At 41.8% G+C, this 27,413-nt stretch overlaps 1 protein-coding gene across 2 annotated transcripts in view; it reads left to right on the forward strand.

The window, feature by feature from the left end:
- The window catches only part of ttc7a (tetratricopeptide repeat domain 7A), a 63,655-nt gene that overhangs the window by 454 nt on the left and 35,788 nt on the right, over positions 1-27,413 (forward strand). Inside the window, exons 2-15 of one of the 2 annotated variants that reach the window (XM_085478388.1) lie at positions 3,544-3,707; positions 3,900-4,068; positions 7,797-7,927; positions 8,105-8,229; positions 8,984-9,062; positions 10,033-10,202; positions 11,968-12,031; positions 12,214-12,351; positions 16,907-16,990; positions 17,585-17,689; positions 23,928-24,045; positions 25,535-25,592; positions 25,697-25,769; positions 25,878-26,038. In XM_085478388.1, coding sequence (XP_085334514.1) covers positions 3,544-3,707; positions 3,900-4,068; positions 7,797-7,927; positions 8,105-8,229; positions 8,984-9,062; positions 10,033-10,202; positions 11,968-12,031; positions 12,214-12,351; positions 16,907-16,990; positions 17,585-17,689; positions 23,928-24,045; positions 25,535-25,592; positions 25,697-25,769; positions 25,878-26,038 — 1,639 coding nt within the window. The remainder of the gene's footprint in view (positions 1-3,543; positions 3,708-3,899; positions 4,069-7,796; positions 7,928-8,104; positions 8,230-8,983; positions 9,063-10,032; positions 10,203-11,967; positions 12,032-12,213; positions 12,352-16,906; positions 16,991-17,584; positions 17,690-23,927; positions 24,046-25,534; positions 25,593-25,696; positions 25,770-25,877; positions 26,039-27,413) is intronic. The other variant, XM_085478389.1, reaches the window with a different exon arrangement.

A 27,413-nucleotide genomic window follows, 5' to 3' on the forward strand; every position in this document is an offset into this window, starting at 1 on the left:
GTACTGAGGATTTATAGCAATATCCACGAGCTTTAGTTCTAATGATTTGCACAAAACACTCACTGAGTGTTGATCAAGCATGGACATTTTTTGCAGTGTTTTTTGCGCACAGGTTGGACCTTGATCTCTCAACACTGGCTTCTGCTTGTTGAAGTTTTTCTAAGCAAATCTATTCAAGCGTTGATATTACAGCAATAAATGTGATGTGCAGAGAGGGTCACACAGGGCAGTAGGATGGCCTCAATGAAACTTTACAGTAGACACACTGAAAGGGTATATAAATAATTAAAGGAACTGAGTGGCCTTCTGCGTGCAAGATGAGCAGTATTGCCTGCATGCAAAACAAGATTTTTCCAACAGGTTATTAGCTGCCTGCCTCTGCCCTTGAAATCACTTGACACTGTACACGTGCTCAAAGAAATGCAAACACGCATATTGTTTCTGTGCCTCATAAAGCATTCATTTGGTAGCTCACTAATGCACCTGCCTCCAACCCTCACCTTAGCAGAGTAAATATGGGCTGAGGTCCTGGCTGATAGTGCAGACCAGCAGTTTCTCCTTGCTCGCACACGCGCTCATGTGTTAAATTAATGTGGTATTTCTGTGAGCATGCATGACTCACACTGTAGCTGATCTGTCAGGAACTGTGTGTGGAACGGTTTTTCTTTTTAGATTAGAGATAGAGGAACTTTGTTTCAAGTAAAGCAATAAGCTGTTAAACTTCCAACCAACTGTAAAACTGTAAAAAAGCAGTAATAGGTGGTGTACTCTGCTTTCAAGTTTCAAATGTTTTTCTTTGGGGAGTTTGCTGTAGGTGATGTTGTGAGGAAGATGTAACAGTCTGATTTTATCTCACTCAAACAGAAAGGACAGATGGGGGTAATGCGCTACTTAAAAACAGCAGATCTTTTAGGATAGCTACTTGGATAAGGTGTGTAAGGCAGACGAAGATTTGGAGCTTTTAGTAAAATACGGGAAGTACAGTATATTCTACTGTGTAGTAAATGTATTTATTTATTCATTTTTATTTGTGAATTTAAAAAACATTATGTGACCATTCATTTTATTCCCCACAGGTATCGCACGTATCCTTAAAGCTACTTTTTGTAAAAACCCTTTATAAATGTAATAAAAGCTTTCACCACAAGGTGTCTCCATTTTACCAGAAAGTTGTAGTGTAGCATTATATTCATCTGTGTACATCTGAAATTATTTCATATTAGAGCATTGAAATGTTGCTTCTAACTAATCTAATGTTTCAATCTCAATTTAAAAATGTCAATTTCTTCCTTAATCAAAAAAAATTGTGTTCTTCAGCTACTAAAACAGACCTCATAGTAACACAGTGTCTGGTTTCGTTAATTCACAGCAAAATCTCCAGTGTTAAATTAACACTAGAGAGTGTCTAAATGGGTCCACACCTCTGAGTGTTAAATACAACACTGTTGAGTGTTAAATTAACACTTTTGACAGTGTTATATGTTTAAAAGTAACCTAGTCAGTTTTGAAGATTAACAATGGCTAACACTGAGCAGTGCTGATTTTCTAACACTGGAATATTTCTAACATTTTGAGTTATTTTCCAGTGTTAGAAAATCATGGACGTGAGGCTTCTGAAGTCTCATTTTGAATCCTCAATATTAGCATTTTCACCATTACAGTTTTGGTTTAAAAATTCTGGGTGTAATGAGGAAAGGGATGTTGGATGTTATAAACTAAGCTGGAAAGTGTGTACTCAGGTCAAATTAGAAAGCTGTTTACCCACAGAGGTTTAGCTTAGAGGAACACAAGTTATTTTACAAAACAGGTGGCTTTCAGACATACCAGAGTGGAAGGCACGCCTGCACAGCTAACATCTTAGCAAACATTTAGAGTGGTGTTTCTGTCCACCTTAATGTTAGTGCAGTGCGTGCTATCTGTTACTCCATTTTGGTCTGCACTGACTTCTAAAGGGGTTATTTGGCTACTAAGCAACCAAATGCTCTACTACTTTAACTGACTAGCTAGCTAGTTGCTATACTTTATCTGCCTTAAATCACTCTTAGCATATTATTAGCATATCTGGTTACAGGGCTAACCATCAGCTAACCAGTAGTGTTTGAAAATTTGCAACTACCTCCACTTAATGTTAACATTAACTAACTGGATAGCTAGTTGCTGTACTTTATCTCCCTGCAAACCCTGAGTTTATAATCTTCATATATTAGCATATCTAGCTATAGGGCTAACCTTTAGCTAACCAGTAGTGTTTGATAATTTGCAACTACCTCCACTAAAACACAATGAAAAAAGTAATTTAGTAACTTCAGTGTTTCAAACAATCTTGAATGAGCTTCTTTTTTCCTTTTTTTTAAATTTTTTTTAGCAAAAATAAATAAATAAATAAAATAAAAACAAGAAAGAATGCTGGCTCCCAGAGGGAGATGTCTGACAGGGACAAAGTAGGAACAGAAGAGACCAAATCAATGCTGTGAGTTTTTCATAAAAGAACAAGCAATGGGTTGAAAACATCCGGGAATTAGAACTAAAAAAGCAAACTTTCTTTGTGTTTATCACTATGAGTGACCTCTTTCATAAAGAGATCCATGTGCTACTATGAAAATATTGAAACCAGCATTATTACTCACGCTTCAAACAAAGTAAAGCTCATCAGTAATAGCAAGAAACGCTTTGATCCTATTCACAGGAGGTTCAAATGTTTATTGAAATCCAAGGAAATTGTTGACTAAAGGGGAGGTGATTAGTAGGAAATGATAAGGCTGCTCCTAAAATGAAAATAGAGAAAATCAGATAATCAGAGCAATGATGATATTCAAGAGAACTGAGTGTGAGCAAACTACAGAGTAAATTTGATCTTTCTACTTGATAAGTCTTGAAGTGAAACCAGAATGTTTTTGTTTTTTTATCTCAGTCCTTACAACACCGATTCTTGCCAAAGTCTAGGCTCCAACTTGACGGTGCAGTTATTACATTGCTCCTAATGTGGCCACGGGCTGAGACACGTCCTGGTGTTTAGCCCCCACCTTCCCCTCGCAGATATTTTCAGCCTTGACTGTGCTGATAAACCAAACTTGCAAATATGTCAAGTATATCAGGGCATAAACACTGCGCACAGAGCTGGCAGTGGTAAACACACATACGCACGGTGAAAAAGCCAAACAGGAAAGCTTTAATCGAGTGTGTGTGTGTACACAGACACTGAGGTTTACTACTGGACTGTAACTGAGTGCAAGGCTCCATCTGAAGCGGGTTGTTTTACTACACATGTAAACTTTAAATCGCTGTAGGTGGATGGGAGTGTTTATCTGCTGATACCGAGATTAAAGTTCTTTAGGAAAAATATTAGGAGAAATGGAAACTGTAGTTTCTAAACAGACTTAAGGACTCAGGCATGTTTAAACTGCTCTCCCTGGGAATTGCTGTTTTGAATGGACTGAGGGAGGTTTGCTTTGGCTACAGATACAAATGACCTGTGACCTTTAGCTCAGACCTTCAGCATACTCCGCTCACTGTGAACCTTTTTGATGCCGCCCCCTCCTTTAGATGATTACGGGACGCTGCTGATGGCAGAGGCGCTGCTGGAGGAGTGCGTGCTGGAAAACATGGATCTGCTACGCAGGTCCAAACCTTTGGTGGACAAAACCCAGCCCAAACTGTGCAAGGCCAAAAGACTCCTCAATACCATCCTTAGCCGAGGCCGTCTAACAGTTAGTCTCATCTAACTTACTTCTGACATCTGAGTTTTAGACTTTGCTCTGCTTTTTAAAAAACGACTTCCTTCATTTAATCAAACAAAGCCCTAAAGCCATTGTTTCACAGAGCACCGACAGCTTCTATAAATTCCATCCTTTTCCGTGGCTTCTTCCTATTCAGCATTTCTTTATATTGCTGTCCTGCAGCCCCGGTACTTGAACGAGGCTCTGCTGCTGATGGCCAAAGTGCACTACGTGCAGGGACGCTACCGGGACGCCCAGGGAATGTGTGCCAGGGTGGGGCTGGAGGAGCTGACGCAGGATGACCAGCCGACCTACCACCTCCGCCTGCTGGCTGAGGCGTTCGTGATTAAAGGTAAAAAATGTTTTTCTTTCCTATTTCTAAGAGTTTAATTGGTTGGTTCTTGATAGCAAAGAAAAGAAAAACTAATTTTGAAGAGAAAACAAAGATAAACACTGCAGAGAATCCAATCTGTTGCATGTGCAGTAGGGAGTGTGTAGTTTTCTGCGCATGCTCTCTGCTCAGTTTTAACTGAATATAGTTGGTTACATAATCTTTCTGCACTTCCTGTCCTGTATGGCTGTCTACTGTGTGACTTTGTTTCTTTAAGCTGCCATGATCGACAGTCGTTGCAATGGGCAGCATTAAGAAAGAGATTTGCACATCCACTTTTTTGCAGGTACACCAAAGAGAAAGAAAATCCTACAGTGTCTTGAATGCATTTAAGTTAAGAGGAGTGAGCTTTAATCTTCGTACTCACACGGTAGTGGCTGTTTTTAAGCTGCAAGGCTGAAAGGTCGATGAAAAAGCAAAATCACTGACAACACGGCGCACTCACCAGCACCAGAGGACAACGAGGGGACAGCAGGAAGCAGGAGGGCTCGTGGGAAATGTCATGGGGGAGAAACTAGCTTAGTTTGGACCAGGACTGGAGGTTTTCCTGATCATTTTTATTTAATTTTAAAGGACGTTGGCAGTAGCTCCTTTGGGATGAGGGGGGTTACAGGGCAGGTAGCTCAGGTGTGTTCCACTTCATTCTGCAGATGCCCCTCAAAAGCATTTAGGTATGTGTCTAAGTAACGATGCATATGAACCCAAGGACACGAGGTTTCCCAATGCATTTCACTGTAAGGCGACAGCGAGTGCATGTGATTCACCTCACCTTCCTGTGATTTTGACTTGTGGCCGATCAGCGTGTACCGCTAACTGCAGCCGTGCTACTGGTTCTACACTATGTCACTGACTGACAGCTGGTGGCAGCAGCGCACCGACAGCAGAAGACCGCTAGCTACCAAGGACACGTAATAATAATAAAATCTCTTTAGACCTTAATTGATTTTTTCGCACTCAGCAGCAATAACATTTCTTTTAATTTAGAAACAGGATCATTACTTAAAAATATACCTGACAGAAGCCATTAAAACTTTTTCCTCTTACAAACAGTAGACTCTACACTTTAACGCTCCACTAACTCCAGGAACTCCTCTCTCCACTCCTGAATGTGTGATTTTAATGCCAACTGATTGTAAGTGTCACTGGAGCCTGGCTGTGCCCACAGTCTTTGTGTGAAAGAGTGACGATATGTCCTTATTAATGAAGCCTGTCCCAGTGAGCTCCATAAACCTCTAAAATCCTTGGAGGCACAGTTAGTATAAAAATGTCACGCAGGAGAAATTTGACTGCTTGTTAATACTGCCAGGTATGAGTGCTGAGACAGACCCGTGGTGGTTTTAAAGAATACTTGCGAGGTGGAAAGCATACATTATATATTGCAATCTCAATGTTTTCAGGACGTTCCACCAATGTGCAGTGGTCTCACTCTAACCCTATCTACATGAAATATAATGCACTTCATAACACAGCTGACAGTGTTTCAGTATGGCTTCTGGATGTCTGCTACACCGCTGCACAGTTTACATTTACAGCACATCTCCTGCTTGTCAGCCTGCACCTTCAGTAAGCAAAAGCAGCTCTAAGAACTGGCAGGTTTCCTTGAAAAACACCAGCAGCAAGGTTGAACTACTCTCGTCATACATTTCCTTAATGATCCCTTAACTAATCCCTCTGATAGGAGCTGTTACAGCCTTAAAATCACAATGACCTTTTATGGGGTTTGGAAGTGGAAATGGAAGGGAGGCAACGGGCCAGACTGTGGATTCAAACGTTGCACGACTGGAAAACATCAGCTTGATTGGGCACGGAGCTACTATTGTGTTTTAACTTTAAAGATCCTGATGAAGCGGTGCATTTTCTTTCTATGCATCGCTGTTCTGTCCCGCAGACACCTCGAGGGAGCAGATTGGGAATAAGCTAACAACGTAAAGCTCGTCTGGAAGCTGATTTCCCACCTCTGGTCTTTGTCTTGACACGTTTTTCTACAGATGCTTCTTTTAAAAGCACAACAATCATGAGTCATACGTGAAGGGAGGATTTACAGTTAGTCACAATCACAAGCTGTCTCAAGCCCAAACATGAACGCCCCCCTCCCCCTCCATCACTTTTTATTTTGGAGTCATTTTAAAAATATGCTCTTTCCAGTCAGATACAGCCTTAAGTGTTTTTTTTTTTTTTTTTTTGCTCTAATGTGACTCACTGAATACCAGCATCATTAAAGGTCACAGATCACATTCACAGAACATTACACTGGAGGCCTGGATAATCTTGTTTCACTCATCATAATCATCATCATTACGCGGCTACACTCCCTGTTTCCTGATGATCGGATGTGACCTCACGCTCATCAAACTGGAGAGAATTTGTTGCAATAACTGTCAGATTTCTTTTGATTGCTTTGAAGCCCACTGAAGGATTGTCTTTGCAAACACTTTTAACGTAGATCAGATCCTCCGGGAGCTGCTTGTCTCCTTCCTGCACTTTTCCCAGGGTTGCTTTGGAAATGAAGTCAGATGTGAATACTTGGATGATGACGTCTCCTTATTTGATTTAGCTTGGCGTCTGGCTTGAGACTGCTGCCCGTCACAGGCCTCCTGCGGTCTCGAGAAGTCCCCCCCCCCCTCCCACTTGTTTGTACAAATAAGTGCACTAGCAGACATCATCTGGACAGCACCAGCCTGTTAACGGCCGCTTCTGTACTTGTGCATCAGAAATGCAATTATAAGTAGAAAAAACAAACAAACAAAAACAAAAGGACAGTGTTCAGTTCAATTTTTATGTATACAGCACAAAGCTTTAAATTTTAAGGTGAAAGCCCCTCCACAAAACCAAATGGAAGAAAGGAAGAAACCTCTGGGTGAACCAGCCATCTACCACAACTGACTAAGGGGGATTAGGGGAAAATGTAGGCAGGAAGGATGTTCATGAGCATAGAAATGCAGAAAGGAACTAGCCCTAACCCTCCACAGGAAGACAATCAAAGCCCTAAAGGTGATGCCTTCGTTTGTATAACTGAAAATGGCCATGCAGACAGGATAACCATAGTTATTAGATGCTCATCCTGAAGGAGACGCTAACATTTGTACCAATTTTCCATCCAAGAACTGCTGAGATACTTCACTTGAAATCACAAATACTAACCTTGAGCGATGCTCGAGGAAAAGTCATGGGATCATCTAAGATCAGGATTCATCCTCTGGGACTAGTAAATATTGTCAGAGCTGTCCAACGCACATCCGAGTCTCATTTTAACAGACTAAACTTACTTGTATTTTCAGATCTATCTCGGTGAAGTCTGTCAGAGCAACTGAGCATTGCAAGTGCAGACCGAGTAACGATGAATGGACAAACAGTTGAAGCAGTAAAGTTTGATTATCGCCACTTTCAGTCTATTTTGTGAGGCTCAGCCTCCGTATTTCACATATACGTCACAACATTTACCCCTAGCTGCCACATTTCGAAAAACCCTGTTTGAAATGTTGTTATTAGTAATACTAATGATTTTATCAGGTAAACTGACCTCTTCCAGTCACCCACAGCTCCTGTATTACATTTTCAGCTTAACCTGACCAGCTGAAAACTAAAGCAGTTACATTTTTAATGGTAGCTTTTGTTAGTTTGTTTGCTTAGTTAGTCGCTGAGAGCAGGTGCTCGTAAAAAAAGCCACGGTCTCTCTCCGTGCGTTTCAGGTCTGTCTCTGGATCACCAGACGCTGTCTGCCGTGTCCCGTGTTCGTCTTTCTGAGAGAGAGGAGGAGTCCCTGTCCTGTTACCTCAGGGCCTGTGACGCAGCTCTGTCCTACCTGCAGGAGCTCGATAAGGTGGGCTTTTTATGCCCGTGTGAGAGCATGAGCGTGTGTGACCCTGTTATGGTTGTGTTTGGTTTGGCATTTTACTCCATTTTACTGTTTACTGAGTTGTTGTAATAATCTTTTGACAGAAACTTTAAATTTCATAGGGGGTTGATAATCTTGTCTGTTTTATCTCTGTGTTTTCAGGTTGTAACAACACCCCACATCAAGTCAGCCAAAACCATTTTACTTCACTCACCCAGTGATATTGAACTGGGCTACTTCCTGCAGGCTGCATTACAGAGTGCTTACCTTTGTCTGCTGCATAGGGGGTGAGGGTAGCAACCATAACAACCATATTATTTTTCAAAAGCAAAAAATAGACCAGCAAACATCTTAACACATGCTCACATGTGACAGTATAATTCCAACGTCTTTGATAAGAGTACAAGTCAGATGATTTCAATTTTGTTCTGATTATATTTACATAATTATTAAATAGAATTTGTTACATGTGTAGCTGCAGATTGGATTCTTGTTTTGTGCACTGCAGAGTTTTATTGCTGATTCCTCCTTTGATCACAAGACTCGCTCTGCGGAGCAGAGAGCTGTGTGCTCTGTCGTTTAGCTTGTGTTAAAGTGAAGAGGAGAAGAAGAAATCAAGCCTAAGCTTTCCAGCACCACTTGACCTTAGTGCACCACAGATGCATTTTTACTCGTGATCAATAGGTGGCAGTGTTGCTCTTAGACATAGAAAAGCAAGGTGCGTTTGAATGGTCACATAGGAACACCATCTCTGTAGAAAGTATAATATTATGTCTTACTCATTCATCCACTGCCCATAAATGAGGTCGCTGTGAGTAAAGAAGAGTTCGAGTGTGTTGTCTCAGTCAAAGAAAAACTTTTGCTTTGATTACATGGCAACAAACGTCCTGCAGGACTTTATCTCTGTAACACTGTGATACTAGATCGCCTAACTTCTTCTTCTTCTGCACATTTATTTTTGTTTAATGTTACACTTTCACACCTACATGTCACACTGATATATGCTTACTGTGTGTGTGTGTGTGTGTGTGTGTGTGTTAGTCATCTTGCACAGGGTGCTCACCAGCTGCGTAGAGTGCTGAGGGTGGTGGAGTCACGAGGGTCTCAGAACTTCAGAAAGGTGGGCCACCTCTCACACACACACACACACACACACACACACACACACACACACACACACACACACACACACACACACACACTGCACTGTATTCTAATACTTAACCATTGTGACATACTTCAAGTCCATTTACTCGACACCAGTCGTATGCTTTCACCAGCTTTCATGCAGTTTGTATGTGTAATATTATACATACACATACATAATAACACAAGAACAAGTACTAACTGACCTGCTGCCATATGATGTGCAGGTGATTGGTTCAGCACAATTTGTAATCTAGAGAGACTGTAGGCGAACGCGCCTTCCACCAAAGCCAGTGACCTGTCCACATTCAAATGTAATATTTTCTTTCTTTGGGACTGTTCCAACTCTGCACCAAATCTGATGAAGTCCAGTGTTTTGGCTTTAGAGAAAAACACTGAAAACACATCTTTATACGGGAATGTTTTCTGTAAAACGATCAGTAAAAAAAAAAGAAAGTTATTTCTATTCTTATTATTATTATCATTCAAATTTTCAAGTGGACAGATTCTGCATTTTTCTGTCATGTGTATAAACTGTTACAGCGGTGAGTGGATGATCATATTAAACATGATCACATATAGTCAGATATGAGTAATCCCTGTAAACTGAAAGTTCAGGACTGTTCTTGAATCTGTATGATGCCAGTGAGAGCGGAGCTCCTAAAATACAATCAATTCAGTTACAAACTGTGGTTAAGAAGCCTTTGCGAGGGGCAGCCAATCAGGAGAAAGCGCACTTAACAGGAGGGGGAAGGGAGTTAAAATAGTTTGTTTCAGACAGACTTATTTATCGTATCCTGGCTGCTTGAGATGAATAAAGATTGAGAACTGAGAATCATACAAAGTTAAACCATGAAAGCTGAAAAACAGCATAAATACAGGACTCAAAGTATCAGTATTCCACACCTGCACTAATACAGCATCTGCATGTGGCTCCATCCTAGTCTGCAGCGAGAAAACTAGCAAAAGTGTTGCTGAGCTCTGTGAGCGAGGACAGCTACTGGCCCCCGCTGGGCCCCCCACCCTCAGCCTGGCTTCACAGAGAAGGAGCCGCCGCCTCCAAAGACGCCATCTACCCCACTGTTAAACCACCACATCGCTACAGCACAGAATGGTTTGTACACTCTCTGTTTTTTTTGTTTTCATTTCAGTATTTTTGGTTTTCTGTTTCAGTCTGCTCTAGTCTAATCGTGCTAAATGCAATTACTTGAGTCATGCTAAGTATTTAGCTTATAAAGCTATACATGACTGCTATGATGGTGTTAGTTACTTCACCGTATCAGCTGACAATAGTGGACAAAGATTATCTCACTAAGGAGTGTCGCTTTAGTACTTTGAGCCCACGAGTATCTCTTTTGTCTAAATTACCCTCCTGTTAAGACCTTGGTGCTTACAGCAGTTTGACCCGAGTGTTGACCTGCTGCATGACAACCTACATTAACTCCCATGTCCACTGACTTAGCAACACTAAGATGAATTTCCCTTCCATCCATTTTCTTAACCACTGATCCAATTTCAGGATCTGGGAGGGCTGGAGTCTATCCCAGCTGTCATTTGGAGGGAGGTGGGGTACATGCTGGGCTGGCTGCCAGTCTATTAGAGACACCATTAAGATGGCCCCCAAAAAACAATATTGTTCTTAATAATGTGATGCCTGTGATGGGATTTTGCTATTTTTGTCTCTTCTGTAAACACAACATGTCCATCAGTCATGGGTTCCCTCCTTTGTTACTTTCCCAGAGGCTGCTCTATTTTCTCTTTTCTGGGGCTGGGAGGGACGGTCTATATTCTTTATAGATTGTGAGATAAATTTGCTTTTTTTGTTTCCTAACAAAATTAACCTGATTTGTAACAAAACATAAGCATCGGAGTTAAAGAAGAACTATTACTTGTCAATAGTTTAGCTGAAGGTTGAACTTTTAAACAGGTTTTGTCTGGAGAAACAAAACAAATCACACGGTCTTTCAGGTCGTCTGTGATGTCTGAAGCTGATTCGGGTGGTTTTCACTGCGCCTGTGGTTCAGCTCTGTCCTGGAGAAACCACTAGAATGCCACTAGAGGTCATCACATCCCAGGCTTAATTAACACTGGCTGAAAACCTGCTTTAGAGGAGGTTAAAGGGCTCAGAGCGAAGCCAGACTTCAGTTCATTCATTAGTTCATTTCTGACACCAGAAAGCAGGCTGCTGTTTTATCTGTGCTATAGGGCGGTTCTTTGAACATAGTGCTTATATAACATAACATGTCAGCGTAGCGTAACGGCAGAAGGCAGAAGAAACCCTTGGCCAGCCCCGACAGGACAAACTGGTTATGTGCAACAGCACACAACAATGATCACCACATAGTTGTCTAGTTTCTGCCCTCTTTGCAAAGGAATCCTGCGCTTGTTGCTCGGGCCCTGCAAGCCATACTTAGTCACCGCAACATGACTAAGCTAGCCCACACTATCATAAGTGAAGATCTAAATCCATGTCTGAGATTTGAAGGAGAGAGGAGGAACAGGAGAAACAGGCTGTGCTTCGGCATTGTTCGTGGCTTTTGTTATCAGTTGCCTCCTGAAAAGGCCTCTGTGGTGTCTGGTAAACGTGTCCTTTAAAAGGACACGGAGTTGATGAGAGGGGCAAAGAAAGTGATGAATAGAAGGACAAGTGTAAGACCCAAAGAGTGTGTGTTTGAGAGAGAGAGAGAGAGCGAGAGACATCTGAGATACTACTGTATAGTGATATATCCAGGGTGGTCTGTATTATGTTACAGCTCCACAGGTGAGACAGAAACGTGACACTCACACCAGTGTACTTCTGGATGTGTGTGTGTGTGTGAGTGAGAGAGGGATAAAATTCCCATTCTTGGTACTATTTCCTGCTTTCTGTGTCCTGGCAGTTGCTTCTGTCCTCAGGACGTGGTGGAGGAGGCCATTTTGCTGCTACTCATCACAGAATCCATGGTGAGATGCTCTCACACACACACACAAACCACAACACACACACACGCACACATTCGTTTTCATATATTTGTGGGGACACAAAATTCCAGTTTTGGTCCCCACAAAGATATGTAAACACGCACACACACATCCACCTTTCCTTGCTTCCTCATCTTCCTCATCCCGCGTCTCTCTTTATCCAGGCCAGCGGTGACGCGGTGATCAGTCGTCTGCCGGATCAGGCTGAGGCTCGCAAGACCAGTCTGCAGGACGCCACCTCAGTCTATGACCTGCTCACCATCGGCATGGTCAGGAGGGGGCAGTACGCCATGCTCTCTGAGGTGTTCTGACACACGCACGCATGCAGACGCACACTATGCTGGAGGTCTAAGGGGAGGCGAGCAAAAGAGGGAGAGATGAGATGTGTTAGTGAGAGCTTTGCCTTTGCCAAACTTTTTAATGAATGTCCTTATCACTTGGAGCACAGGGATTATGTGTCTTTTTCTCTCACTGCCTCTCAGTCTTTTCTTCATCTCTCACCATCCCCCACACTGCCTGTTCTTTTCTAGTTCTTCTTCTGGCTTTGAATTCCTCCTCCATTTTCTCATTTTTTGTTTAAACTGTCCCCCCCCCCCAGTGTGACTTTCTACCCAGATGTGGGAAGTTTAAGAGGCGGAGGTTAGCGGGGTTGTCTCAAATTAGGTTTGTCCACAAGTCTCACTGATTCATATATAGCATATGGGAGACCACACACGCTGAGGTAGTTCCACCTACACCAGTGGATCAATTTGCTGATGTATGAGGCCTGCATGGGCCATTTATTTAAAATCAGGTGTCAGCCAGTCAATACATTCCCTCTTTGACGTCGTGAATAAGACTGATTGCATCCTTACTGTAGCATCAGTCAGTCCATGGTGTCTCTGTGGTAAGAAATCATGTTTTAATTTCATACCAGGAATTCATATTATTGTTATGCTTTCCCTTCATATTCAAGGAAAAGGAAAATAAGCAACCTATTCCAAAGACTTGTCTATCAAAGTAGTAATACTAAGGAATATAAACGTTATCTCTTATTCATATACTGTAAAGATTTTATCTTACCACTGATGCATTTAAAAAACATAAATCTCTAGAGGTAGTTTACTCTTGTACGCATTCCAGTTCAGTTCAATACCCTTCCTGTCAGTGGAAGTCAGAGTCAAAGGTCACGGTTCTCATTTTGTGCACAGAATGTTTGTCTGAAGCACAAACTGTCACAGTCCTGGGTCGTAACCCTGTGTTTTTTCATTTTCTTATATTTTGATATTCATTGTTTATGTGCTCATGTCTATTTTGCCTACGTTGCCTTGTTATAGTTATCATCAGATTCCCCTTGTGTCTTCATCCCCTGTGTTTAAGTCCCCTTCGCCCTTCGTGTGTTTCTGCGTGGCTCATGTTATCAAGTTCGTGTCATGTCTGTGTCCCATCATGTTTCCTGTTTTACTTTGAAAGTCTTGTTTATATGTTCATCGTGCTTAGTGCTACTTTTCCCTGTGGCGTCATGATGTTCATTTTTGTCAGCTGTTTCTCCATATGTTTCCACTTCCCCTGATTACCTCCTGTGTGTATTTAGTCTGTGTGTTTTCATTCTGTCTTTGCCAGGTCGTCTGTGTTACCTCCCTCACGTCTTCTCATAGTTCTTAGAGTTGAGTCACAGTTTTCATAGTTTTTCGTTTTCCCAGTTTACGTTCTAGTTTAGTTTCGCTACTGTCCTTGTTGCTTTGTTTTGCCTTCTTGTAATCAGCCATGATAAAGGCTTGTTTTCCGTTTGAAACTTAAGTCAAGCTCCGCCTCCCTTTGTATCTGCATTTGGGTCCACAATTCACAGCTCACACAGTCTGCTCCCGCAGATCGTGACAGTAACTTAGTAACCTGAGTTGAAAAGTTCCACTCTTTGCTCTTTGTCTCCAAACAGTATTTCAGTCTTGAGCTGTGGAGGAGAGGAAAAAAGGCAAATGTTGTACTAAATAATTGGAAATAAAGTATCTGAATTTCAGAAGCGGGACCACGCCCCCAAACATGCTCCTTCCGGTTCTCATCTATATAGGTTCCCCCAGTTCTACAAGCTGTTCGTTCTTGTTTACATGCCCCTCCCTCACTCCCCTTTTAATTCTTTAACTTCTTCACTTATATTTAGTACACGAGGATCTGCCAGGCCCGGGAGCCGCGGCCAGTCCCCTTCAAGGCCTTCCCCAAACCGCAGCTCAATTCATGCCCAAGCCATTCACCTTTATCTACTAAAACGCTATCAAACCTCAAATGAAGACGTGGGCCCAGCAAGTGAAACTGAATGATATCCCTTTAATCTGTCAAGTATGTGCCGCAGCTCCATCTTAGTTTTATATAAGGTCTAACGTGTTTTTCCTGCTTACAGCACTGTTATGTCTCCTAATGTCCACTGTGAGTAGTAGCAGAAACACTTTCATTATAACATAAGCACCTGACTGAAAAACTTTAAAAGGACTATTGCTAATAAACTTAATTAAACTTTAGTAAATTTTATTTTTAAAATTTAAACTCTAGTAATTAATAATTCACACTAATCACTGGTGATGTCATAATTTATGTTTATTTATGTCAGTTTTTCAAACAGGAAATAATCATTTTATGAATTATACCCACTGGGATGGACTAGTGACCTGGGAGTACCCCACCCTCTCACCCAAAGTCAGCTGGGATAGGGTCCATCTCTCTAGTTAACAGGATGTCTGGATGGACAGATGGATAGATGTTTGGTCAGTCTCAGGGCTTCAAATGCTGCCCTTTAGTCGACACAGCTGGTTTCTCACCTGTAAGGTGTCTCTATGTGATAGTCAGCTTGTCAAATTTTACCTTAACCCACCCAAACATTGTCATTAACCCAGTCATGTAGTTTTGGCCTGATTATGAAACCAAACATGAACTGTAGTTTCCAGAATCAATGTTGTATAATTTAAACCTCCCACCCCCCACCTGCCTACTTGTGCACTCTTTAAAGGTACACCATGTAAAATCTCACCGATAGAAGCTTGAAGACTGCAGTCAGCTGAATTCGGTTTTCTTACCCCTCCCAGTTCAAGTGCATAATTCTGGTGGTTGCTGTAATCCAAACAACTTTAGTCATCATTCATCTATAGTGAGTGTCTGTTGTTAGACCGCTGTTTATCCCACTTTTAAATATGACTGTCTGATGACAGCGATGCTAAAGAGAGTTACTGAGGATATCCTGAACTTTTCTGTCAGTAAGAGCTGCTGTTTTAGCCGCTGTTTTAGCTGCTGTTAGCTGCTGTTTTAGCCGCTGTTAGCCACTGTTTTAGCTGCTGTTTTAGCTGTTGTTAGCCGCTGTTAGTGAAACTTTCTTTGAAGTTAATTGAACATTGTTGGACTCTTAGTGATGTTTAGTAAATAAACTCATACGATGTGGGAATGTAATCAAGCGATTTTTAGGATACTCAAGCCTAATATTAGCCTGCATATTGTTAGCTTTTAACCAACTGTTGTTTCTTGTTTAGCCAGCCTGACAATATCTAGGAGTAACTGCAACGATATCGGGAATAAATAGTAATGTTTTTGCATGTTCCCTGACTTCAGGCATAAGGTGAATTTCATGTGGTGGGTTGAAGTGAGGAGGAAGAGGATGAAGTGGAAGTGGAGGAAGACATAATGAGAAAACGATGATGAAAACATAGCTGTGCATTTATTAGATGGTCATTATAGTTTAAAAGATTTAAAAGCTATTTGTGATATTTATAAGGTGTAGTTACGTAAGTGGTTGGAAGTTGCTGTTGGAAGACATAATTTCACACTAATGAATGAACACAATTTTATTTTTTTTCCGTTACATAATTCAGAAAATTACTTACTATATCCTTAAAACAAGTGGCATCCTTGCAAACACTGTTCATAGGTGGTTCTTGAACCAGTTTTTAGAAAAAGTTATCAATTAATAATATCTAATTAAATTAATTCCATCAATTTTCTTAAACACATATGTCTCAGCTGACACGTCTATCACAGGGCTAATTGTCATTCCATTGTTTGTTAATAGTGCAAAACTGTAAGCATTTAGTCCAGTTGATACAACAGTTATATATGGTGCAGCTCAAAGTACTGTACAGTAGGAGACTTAACGCACTTGTATCTTTTAACCTCTGTTATTACAATTTGGCTGAAGCTTACTTCGAGCTCTATATATTAACCCTTCTAAACAGAGGTTAAGTAGGGATTTGTAATGGTTTGGGGCCTGATTTAGCTGGGTTAACAAGGGTCAGCAATACTGCCAGTAGCAGCAGAGACAGTTGCAGCTTCATATAGCTTCATAAAGACCTGCAGTGAACCATTACATTTCTTACACGCTTCAGTTCATGTTAGAAAATACAGAGCCCATTCACGACTACAATTAGCTACATATTCCACACTCTCTTATTCAATTAAATCCTACAGAGGTTGGTATTGTGTGCCTTTGCTCTATTCAGCATGGCATCTTTGTCTGCATGTTACTTTGTGTGCAACCTTTCTAATAAGTGCACATTTTTTAATCCTACTACTTGGCAGACCTTTTTTCTTGATGTAGCTCGCTTCTGCATGACTGACAACATCTGAATGAGCGGCGCTCCACGCCATCCTGTGCTTGTCCACACACACATCACTCACATCATTATGTACTGAAACAGCACAGAGTGGGTGGTGAGCGCTGACTGACAATCGATTTTGAGCGAGAGGAATGTGACTACGAACACTGGCCATTCAGCTTTGTGACTGTAAAGGAAAACAAAAAGCTTAATGTCCACACCGAACCATCCACTCTTATCGGCGCACTCTACTTGTACAAAGTTTCATAACTTAAACATGTTTGTGTATTTGTTTTTCTCCTCGCAGTGTCTGGAACGAGCCATGAAGTTTTCATTCAACGAGTTTCACCTGTGGCACCAGTTGGGCCTGTCACTCATGGCCGCCCGGAAAGTGAGCTCATTTCTCCGTTTAAATCAAACACCACATCACACCCAAAGGAGATAGCTATCTTCTATCTATTCTATCTATCTAGGTATTCATGGTAATGAAATGTAATCTTAAAAAGGCACATTTTTTAAATGGGAGTCCTCAGAATACCTCACAGTGCTCTTTCAGTCTCTAAGTGTCTGTGTCTGCGTGTGTGTGCGCACAGAGCCATGCGTGTGACAGAAAAATTGATGTGGATTGCATGATAAAGTGACAGCAGATCAATGGTGAGATCTAGAAATAGGCTGCTCCCTAGAAGGAGAGGGACCGCCTCAGTGTTGTCAGATCTGCTTCTATTTAGGGCCCGCGGGCGTGCACGCGCACATGTGCTCACGCATGTGCACGTGCACGTGGTCCATTAATGATTGACCTACATGTATTAAGTGACCATGTGTCTAAATGGGTCTATTAGGGCTGTGTGAGGACAGTTAATGTATGTTTGATACAGTCGCTCAAAAGCGATCCATGTCATCTGTGGCTGAATGATAAGTGGCTGCTGTTTGCTCATTAATCACAATTTGTCATTGACATTTCCGTGTATGTGTGTGTGCGTTTCAGGGGGTTGGTGCTGTATCTGTATTTAAAGAGTGTGCCAGGATGAGACCAAAAGACCCTTCGTTGCCCTTGTTGGCTGCTAAAGTCTGCATTGATCAGCTGCATTGGGTAATTACACACGTAACATCTACTTGCAAAAAAGGGGGAAAAACTTCAACTTAAATACTTTCAAATAATTTCTGGCTAATTTGGCTTTTTGCAGCTGCTACTTGCGGAAGCATGATTGGTCTGCAGCTCATTCAGGCAAAGAGCTTTAGGCAAGGCAAGTTTATATATATATATAGCACAATTCAACAACAAGGTGATTCAAAGTGCTTTACAGAGACATTAAAAACAAAAACAAATAAAAAGCACGATTTAAAATTTATTTAAAAAACAAACAAAAAAAAAACAGTATATAAAATCAAAACAGATAAAATCAGAACAGTAGATAAAATCAGTAGTTAAAATATAAGTTTTGAAATTTAAGCTTAAAAGTGTGGATTTGGTGCTTTATTTAAATGCAGCTGAGAACAGGTGAGTCTTCAACCTGGATTTAAATAAACTGAGTGTTTCAGCTGATCTGAGGCTTTCTGGGAGTTTGTTTCAGATATAAGGAGCATAAAAGCTGAATGCAGCTTCTCCGTGTCTGGTTCTGACTCTGGGAACTGATAAAAAACCGGATCCAGATGACCTGAGGGATCTGGAAGGTTCATACTGGGTCAGGAGGTCACTGATGTATTTTGGTCCTAAACCATTCAGAGCTTTATAGACCAGCATCAGAACTTTAAAGTCTATCCTCTGACGGACAGGCAGCCAGTGTAAAGACCTCAGAGCTGGACTGATGTGGTCCACTTTTTTGGTCTTAGTGAGGACTCGAGCAGCAGAGTTCTGAATGAGCTGTAGTTGTCTGACTGATTTTTTAGGTAGACCTGTAAAGATGCTGTTACAGTAATCAAGCCTACTAAAGATGAATGCATGGACTAGTTTTTCCAGGTCCTGTTGAGACATCAGATCTTTTATCCTTGAAATATTCTTGAGGTGATAGTAAGCTGACTTTGTTATTGTCTTAATGTGTTTTTCTAAGTTTAGGTCTGCATCCATCACTACACCCAAATATCTCACCTGGTTTGTGGTTTTTAGGTGTATAGATTGAAGTTCTCTGGTGACCTGTAATCGTTTTTCTTTGGCACCAAAGACTATTACCTCAGTTTTGTTTTTGTTTAGCTGGAGAAAATTGTGGCACAACCAGTCATTGATTTCCTCAATGCATTTACCAAGAGCCTGTACTTTACTTAACAGATGTCTATGCTTCTGATCAGTTGATAGAAAAATCTATTCAATGCTTAAATAAAGGAAAGAGAACTTAAAAAAAAAATGGTTGAAAAATGCTTTGATTAGAATGCTGATGATTTCCTTTGTTGGCATGACATGTACTTTTAGGGGCAGATCTGTAAGACTTGCCAGTTATATAATCATAATTTTTAAAAAATGTTTAAGTTGTTTGACTTTCGCTGCGATGTTTGGACTAAATTTCCCAGGCACACATGTTGTGGTGTAAATTTACTATATACACATTTCTGTAGGTGGAGCTGTTTTCCTTGTCTGTTTTGCAGTGTGCTGGAAATTATGCCATTAACTATAAAGAAGTGACACAGAGATGCAGAATAGCAAATATATCCTCATACATCCTGTGTCCAGGATTTCCAATATAAACATCAAAAGAAATTTGCATTAATGAAACACAAAGTATGACTGATTTATTGTTACATTGACTGTTCTCTCATTTCGGTCCTACTTTTTGAACTTTTTGTTTTGCAAATCACATCTACACATGGTAATAAAAGTAAAACATGACATACACAATGCTATTATTTGATTATCAAAACCAATGCAAAATTCAAAAGCAGCAAACTAAGTGAAAAACCAAGTACAACCATATTGGACCCATAGGAATTAAAAGGGTAATTAGCAGCAATTGATGGTTTTGACCATTCAGGTGTGTGTTAGCTCAATACCAAGGAGGAATCTGCAGAGAAATTTCAACCATAAACATCATAAACTCTACAGTTACAATGTTAAAGTTCATGAGTAAAATTGGAAAAAGATTGAAAAAGTATGGCTTGCTTGGAAGTGAGAAAGACATGGCAGCACTGCTCAGCTTTGTGTTGCATCTGGACAAACCACACAACGTCTGGAACAGAAGTGTCCAACTCCAATCCTAGAGAAATACTGTCCTGCAGCTTTTAGATGTATCTTTACTCCAACACAGCTGAATCAAATGATTGGATTACCTCTTCAGCATGCCATCAAGTTAGGAAAAGGCCTGGTAACAAGCTATTCATTTGATTCAGGTGTGACAGAACAAAGATGCATCTAAAAGCTGCAGGACAGTAGCTCTGTGGGACTGGAGTTGGACATCCCTGGTCTAGATCATGTTTAGCCATGATACACAGCGCCACGTTTGGCCAACAACACCTCATATCACATGTCAACACGGTGGAGATCTTAAAAATCAAGGTTTCTATATTCACCAAAATAACTGTGATTATTATTTTTGCCATAATGAAGCAGCCCTGTTTGCCACATGACAACGACTTTCACGTCTCTTCTTCTTAAAACGGATTTAGCAATTACATTGATACATACTAATTAGCTCTTTTCAATGAAGTCATGCACGCACCCCTGCATCTGCCCTCAAAGCTTAACATTTACATCTGGTAACATCTGCATGTCAGCACTGTCACGGTAACTATATTAGCAGTCTGGTATTAGCATTTAGCTCAAGGCAAGGAGCAGCTAGCGTGATTGAGTGTTATTTCTTGATAATGTGAACGCTCATAACTGACAGAGATGCTGACAGCGTAAAAGGCTTGTCACACAACCAGCCTGCAAAACAGTATGCAAAAGTGTGGGACGCCACAAGCAAATGACGTAGTTCATTAGTTTTAAAATGAAACAACGTGCAGGAAACAAATCTTAGTGTACCGTTGCTTTATTTTAAACTTCAGAAATGGAAGATCAAGTTCACACGTATTTAGAGAGAGATTTTGTGTCATGATACGGCTGTGTGGCAGGCAGGATGAGGACCCAATCGCAAAAACTCACGGACTCAAGGGATGAACTCAAAAGGCAGCTTTATTGCTTAACAGAAGATGATAGGCGATACAAAACTAGACTGGGGAAAAACTAACATAAAGCTCACCAAGGAACACAGGGAAATCCACGCAGCATGAGGGAGAACGCGACACAGAACTGAGGGAGACGCAGACATAAATACACCAAGGGTTAACAAGCGGAGTGGGAGCACACGGGGAACACAGGTGACACTGATAATAATCACGAGACATGGCAGGAGTGAACACAACACTGACGGGAGAGGTGAAACAGGAAGTACAGAGGTTCAGACAGGAGGAGAGAGAGCACGAGTAGAACACCAACATAACGGGCAGGGGAGACACGGAATAAACACGAAAGGGGACGAGGGCTCATGAATACACAGAGGGGCACACAGGGGGTGAGAGTCACAAAGGGAAAGCACTCAGGGAACAACACAACAGGGCAACTCAGGAAACAGAGCCTAAACAGGGAACTGAATACAAAGACACATGAGAACTAAGAATACTGGGCCAACATGGCCCAGGATCATGACATTTTGAGCCTGACTTGCAACCACAGCCTTTTTAAGATCTCCTCCCAAATTTTTACTGATGTTCACATCCGGAATCTGTAGGGACTAGTCGGAAAACTTGAGCTTGCGTTTCTTGTTTGTGCGTCAGAGCTGCGTTGTGAAATGGTGCACTACCACGCTCATGTCAGTTAAACCTTCTTTTAGCTAATTTGCAGTCATATGGGGGTTTTACGTTGCCTTTCTACCCAGCAGCCATGTAAATTTGTTCTTCCAGAGCTTGCCTTTCTTTTCACAGTTGTCCTTAACTGACGTTTCTTAATGCCATTTTGGAAAGTGGGAATTACAAGCTGGAAGCCATTTGATATCATTTTATAGTTTTCCACTGCTTTGTGGGTGTCAGTTAAAAACATTTTTACACCCTCAGTCAGATGCTTGAAACAGCCCATGGTTTAGTGCTACTAAAAGATTTAAGTAGTTGGAAAACAGAACAGCTTTGCTTTTTAAACAATTATAAAACTAAGATTATTGGGATAAAATGACTTTTTGTGGTTAGTTTTTTTGCTGCAGAGCTCTAGCTTTGTCACAAAAACATCACTCGACCCAATTGGCAGACCTTCCAACTAGCCATACTTCTTCAGTCTTTTTCTAATTGTACTGTCATGAATTTTAACATTTAACATGCTGGCTGAGGTCTGTAGAGTCTGAGATGTAGCTGCTGGGATTTTTGCAGTTTCTTTCCCTCTTGGGAACATTTAGCTTTGTGTTAAGAGATGCTCATACTTGCTGATGATTAGTTCATCAGGTGCATTTGATTAGCACCACCTGGCTGCTGCTTACCTTCTTAATTCCCATGGAAGCAGTTTTCTTGCACATGGTCAGCTTTGGCTAGTACTTACAAGAATATAACATAAAATCGAGTCACAGAATTGCATAGTGCATCTAATGTGCTGATCAAAAGTTGTAAGACGACATCACCGGGTCCTTAATATTTGGCAGGGGTCTCGAACTCCAGACCTCGAGGGCCGGTGGCCTGCAGGTTTTAGATGTGTCCTTGATCCAACACAGCAGATTTAAATGGCTAAGTTACCTCCTCAACATGTCTTGAAGGCCTGTTAATGAACTAATCATTTGATTCAGGTGTGTTGACCCAGGGTGAGATCTAAAACTGCAGGACACCGGCCCCTCGAGGCCTGGAGTTCGAGACCCCTGATATTTGGGATTAATGCTGGGGTCAGTCAGGCAGTTACACACTACTACTGTGAATCCCGGGCCTGCTTGGATACTCCTTCAGTGCATGATCTCAGCAGGAAAGAGAAAATAACATCAACAGTGTTATTTAGTGTAGAGGGAGAGAGGGAGTTGGAGAGAGAAAGTGGAGCTAACAGAGGCAAATGGAGAGAGCACATCTGTCAGTGGCTGGAGATCATGGCAGGCTGGAAACACTAAGGAGCTTACAGCCGTAATCACAATGGGACACTATGGTCGTAGTGCAGTGTGGCATTACATAAATGTGCCACTGTTATCCACCATCAGCTCCACTGGACAGTCTGGGCTGATATTTACTGCAGCCAACAACGTTACGTATTTTAACATTTTTTGCTCTTTTCTGTGGTTTTTCGTAGGTTTCTTGTAGACATATCTGAAATCCCCCAAACCAGTGACATCACCATGAACTGTGGGACTCTCGATCTTGCACGTAAAGCTGCTTTTCTAAATTCCTGAAGAGCAGTTTTTTGCAGATTCAAGGTTTTCCACAGACAATGGCGACGTGTTCTTTCTCCACACTGTTCAAGGGGAGGAGAAAAAACAAAACAAAATCATAATCTGCCTAAAACATGCACAGACAGGGTCCGCGTGTAAATGGCTGGTCTATTGTGCGCAGGCTTTAAAAGAGCGAGGGCTGGATTCAGAGGAAGGGAGAGAGAACAGAGGAGGAGGATGAAGGGAGGAGGAGGACATGAAGCGGAGGGGGGGGGGGTGTCAGAGCAGTTTGCTTGCTGTTGCACTGGTGTGCTGTCAAAGGCATTACCCCCCCCCACCTCCACCCACGCCCATCTACCCACCTGCCCGCCCGCCACCAGCCATACCTCACACGGAGTGACACACTTTTTCCTCAGCTCAGAGCACCTCGGCTCGGCTCAGCCACACACCGCCTGCAGTCTACTGCTGTGTGTGTGGGCGAGCGTGTGTGTCCTTCAGCAAACTCTGCGCTGTCCTTCAAGCAAATCTGTCCGGACTGTCCTCGCACTAAACTCACGTCCCTCCCCACTGCATCGCAGACACATTTTGCTGGACAGACTGGCAAAGTTTTCAGCTCACTTTACAGTACCTCACAATTCACACAGCAAATATAGATTTTTTTTTAATTTTTTTTATGAGTTTTATCAGTCTTATCCATCATGCTCACCCATGAGGGAGGCATGTGATTGATCCCAGCTTCGCAATCAGAGTCTCAAAGAGCCACAAAAGCCCCAAAAAGAACAAGAAGTCGACTGAGTCGACTGTAACAGATGGTACAGAGCACTGATCTCCACATCACAGAGTCAGCTGGGGATTACGCAAAGAGATCGAGGACAAAGAGACAGTTCTGCGCGATGCTTTGAACAGCCCAATCTCCATGTAGCTTATTGTTTCACCAAAAATTGATTCAACTTGGGTGTTTTTCCTCGTCCCTCTGCCGCATATTCATCCCAGCTAACATCCTTCAGAGGTTAATGTGTTTATGTGTGTATGCAGATCAAGGAGGCAGAGGCTCTGTCCCAGAGTGTGGTGTCTATGGGGGAGGAAGCAGGAGAATTTCTGCCTAAAGCCTACCTGGCTCTGGGACTCTGCTGCAGTCTGCAGGCCTCTGATGGTAAATCTAACCACACAATCTGAAGAAATATATGGAGAACATCCTATCCAAAATAAAAACAATACCACTGGTCATTTGTTTGGAATTCCCTGAGAAAAGCAGCAGTTTGTGGTCATGCAAAGAAGAAGGCAGCCAGCTACAGAACCTTGTAATGAGTTCAGGGCTGATGTTGGGTTCACTTGATTTCCAATGGACACAGTTTAAATTGTGTCCACTGCCAGCAGGAAATAGCTTAGTCGACAAGTGTTAACTAGATCTTACTGTCTATGGGACTTTTTATTCTGGGTCTGTGAGAGTAGCATTGCCTGATTCAATAATTCATGTTTGCCTTATATTAGACTGGACCTTTATAAAACCTGTCAGTTCATCCACTCTCTGAAACAAGTTTATTTCCTGTAGGTGAAGTGTAGGTGAAGGCAGCTAGCTAGAAAACCTTGCGATGAATTTGAGCTGTTCCATAGGACACAATTTACCGTATTTTTCTGACCATAAGGCGAACCGGATTATAAGGCGCATTAAGCGAAACAAAACAGTCAGATAAGTCAAACTTTACTCAACTCATTCTTCTTGCTTCCTCCTCTTCTGTACCATTGATCCATTAATGTAGAATTATCTCACAGCTGCTCTATTCCCATGTTGCTGCAGTATATTAATGACTAACCTCGTATTGTGGATGGATTATCTCATTTGTTCTCCCGACTGAAGTTTGATCTGTTTACAGCATCCTGCCACGTTAACTTTTATTGTGATAGCAGAGCTGTAAGTTTTAATGTTTCAGAAATCTCTCAGTCAGAACATGGTATATTATATTAAGGTAAAAAATAGCGAGCTAACTTTCTGCTAACTCCGTAAAATTTCAGAATTTCCGGTTTCATGGATGCCTGGATGTTAAACTTAATTGTTACACCTGGTTAAGCAGCAACGCTGATCATTTTATTAAAGATGAAAGAAATTAGACAGTTTTTAACTCTCAGTGTACCGCAGTGTTTGTTTGACTTTGGGACCTGAATATGACGGAGTTTTGGACCCAGATTACTCCTCGAGGCTCCTGACTACGGCAGCCGTAATGCTCCGGCAAGCCATCAGGCGGTGCGGCTTCGTAGCTTACCAAAGTCGTACTAAAACATTATTTGACTAAAACAGATTTTTGAGCGCCGTGTACCACATAAAATTGGTTCAAGGCCAGTAAGCACAACCAGAATTCATACATGCGGTGCACCGGATTATAAGGCGCATTGTCGATTTTGAGAAAATTAAAGGATTTTAAGTGCGCTTTATTAGTCCGAAAAATACGGTAGGTCTCATTTCTGGCTAATAGGAAATAGTTTAGTCAACATCAACAATGATGGACTGTCTAAGCTACTTGTCAAGACACAGGCCTTCATATAACTGCCCCTGATTCCAACTCTTGTTTTAACTTGTTTGAACCGTAGTCCATCATCAGCTTTTATTTTTATCTGAAATTGTAAATTTCCCATTTTTCCTGCAGCTTCTCTGACCACAGACCGAAACGACTTCAACAAAAAGGCACTAAATGCTTTGAAAAAGTAAGTCAGGCTTGTTTCATTCTCTATCACGTGTTTCAGCCACGCAAGCGAGCCACACAGTTCAACAGTCCACCCTCACTGAGCTATTTGTCTTCCCTCTACAGAGCTCATTCACTGGACCCTCAGGATGCGCAGATTGCCATGTACCTGGCTCTGCAGCTGGCCATCGTACGCCAGGTAAAAGCAAGCCAATGGAATCAATACTGAAGCATATTTTTTTGTTTTTTTTTGACAAACTTGCTTTTTTTCTTTTTCTTTTTGACAAATTTGGTGTTTATCTGGCAGGTATCAGCAGCTATGGAGCCCCTTCAGGCAGCTTTATCTCTCTGTGGGGATGACTTACACTCCCTCCACCTGCTCACCCTGCTGCTCAGTGCCCAGAAACACCACCGTCATGCTCTGGACACCCTTACTTTGGCCCTCGGCCAGCACCCTGACAACTTCAAGTAAAACCTACTATGCCATCCCACACACACACATGCACACACGTACGCAACAGAAAATGTTGGTGGACTGAGGATAATTCAATCGATCGCTGCACTTCTAACACTTTGTAGATTGTTTTTTAAGTGTGTGTGTAAGAGAGCTCCAGAGAGCGGTGCAGCCAGGTTCTATCCTAACACCAGTCCTCTCCGTAGGGATAGGGTGTCTGCTCCGCTACACAAAAGGCCAAGCACACACCACACACACACACACACACACACACTTGAAGCCTTATTTAGACGTGCCAGAGTGGAAGTCTGCATTGCGGTACCGATGCCCCTCATACACCCTTACCCTTTTAACACTGCAGCTCTGACCCAGACCTAAGCACTGCTGTCCTGGCTGAGCTAAGACATCCTAACACATAAACCCACCTGTCCGCTACGCTAAGCACACACACTTTGACAATTAAAGTGAACTCATTTTGGGCATGGAGGAAAGTAGTGATGTGAAAGGACATGTTGCAGGTTTAAGGGCTTGAACCTTTGACCTTTGGCTTCAGGGCTGGTATTACTAACCATTTCTTCACCTTTGTGCAGAATCATATTCGACCAAGACTTTTAAAGTATACCAGAGTTAATAGATAAAGTATTGTAGTAGGCAAAGTACGCAAGATCATAAGTATGAGAAAGTGATAAGAACGATTTTTAATTAGAATCCGGTTTGATTTGAAGCAGGTTGGTTGCAGCATGAGCCCATAGCTCTAGTTTCTTTCCTAACAGTATTTCACTCACATAATTCTAGTCATCCGGCACAAAAACATCTAAAAAAAAAAAAAAACATGCTCATTAGCAGTGGGAAAAGCTCTATTGTATCTGACACTGACAACATTAACTATCAAGGCCAATTATTTCACACTAACAATAATTTGGAAGCATGTTGCATCATCTTTCTGATGTGTTTTCTTTCTATCTCAAAGCCCAGTCAAGCATTACAGAGTACAGCCATTTGGGGTCAGTGTTGGCCTCCATGGTCGCAGAGCAGACAGATGGGGTGCATCCATAGATCAGGAGGGAGAGGAAATGCAGACAAGAAAAAAAACAACAAAACTGATCAAACAGCGAAAGGAAGGAAGGACACGAGAGCCTGACAGAAGGAGAAAAACACAGAGTGGGAAAATCCAGGAAAGACACTGTTGATTACAGAACTGATTTACCGATCTGTGCTGTAGGTACAGTCGGTAGCTCGCATGCGTTCTCCCACTGTCTCGATGCACAATCACACACTCTTAGACACACACACCTCCTTCGCAGAGACACTTGACTGCTTTGACCCATTTAAGAGCTCTTTTCCGGGCTCAGCCAATCACATCACTCTCTGCGCCAGGAATCCCCATCG

Source organism: Copadichromis virginalis, linkage group LG13, assembly GCF_057382275.1.
Source record: "Copadichromis virginalis isolate Kocher_CV1m ecotype Utaka linkage group LG13, C_Virginalis_male_GT1.1, whole genome shotgun sequence".
Lineage (NCBI taxonomy): Eukaryota > Metazoa > Chordata > Actinopteri > Cichliformes > Cichlidae > Copadichromis > Copadichromis virginalis.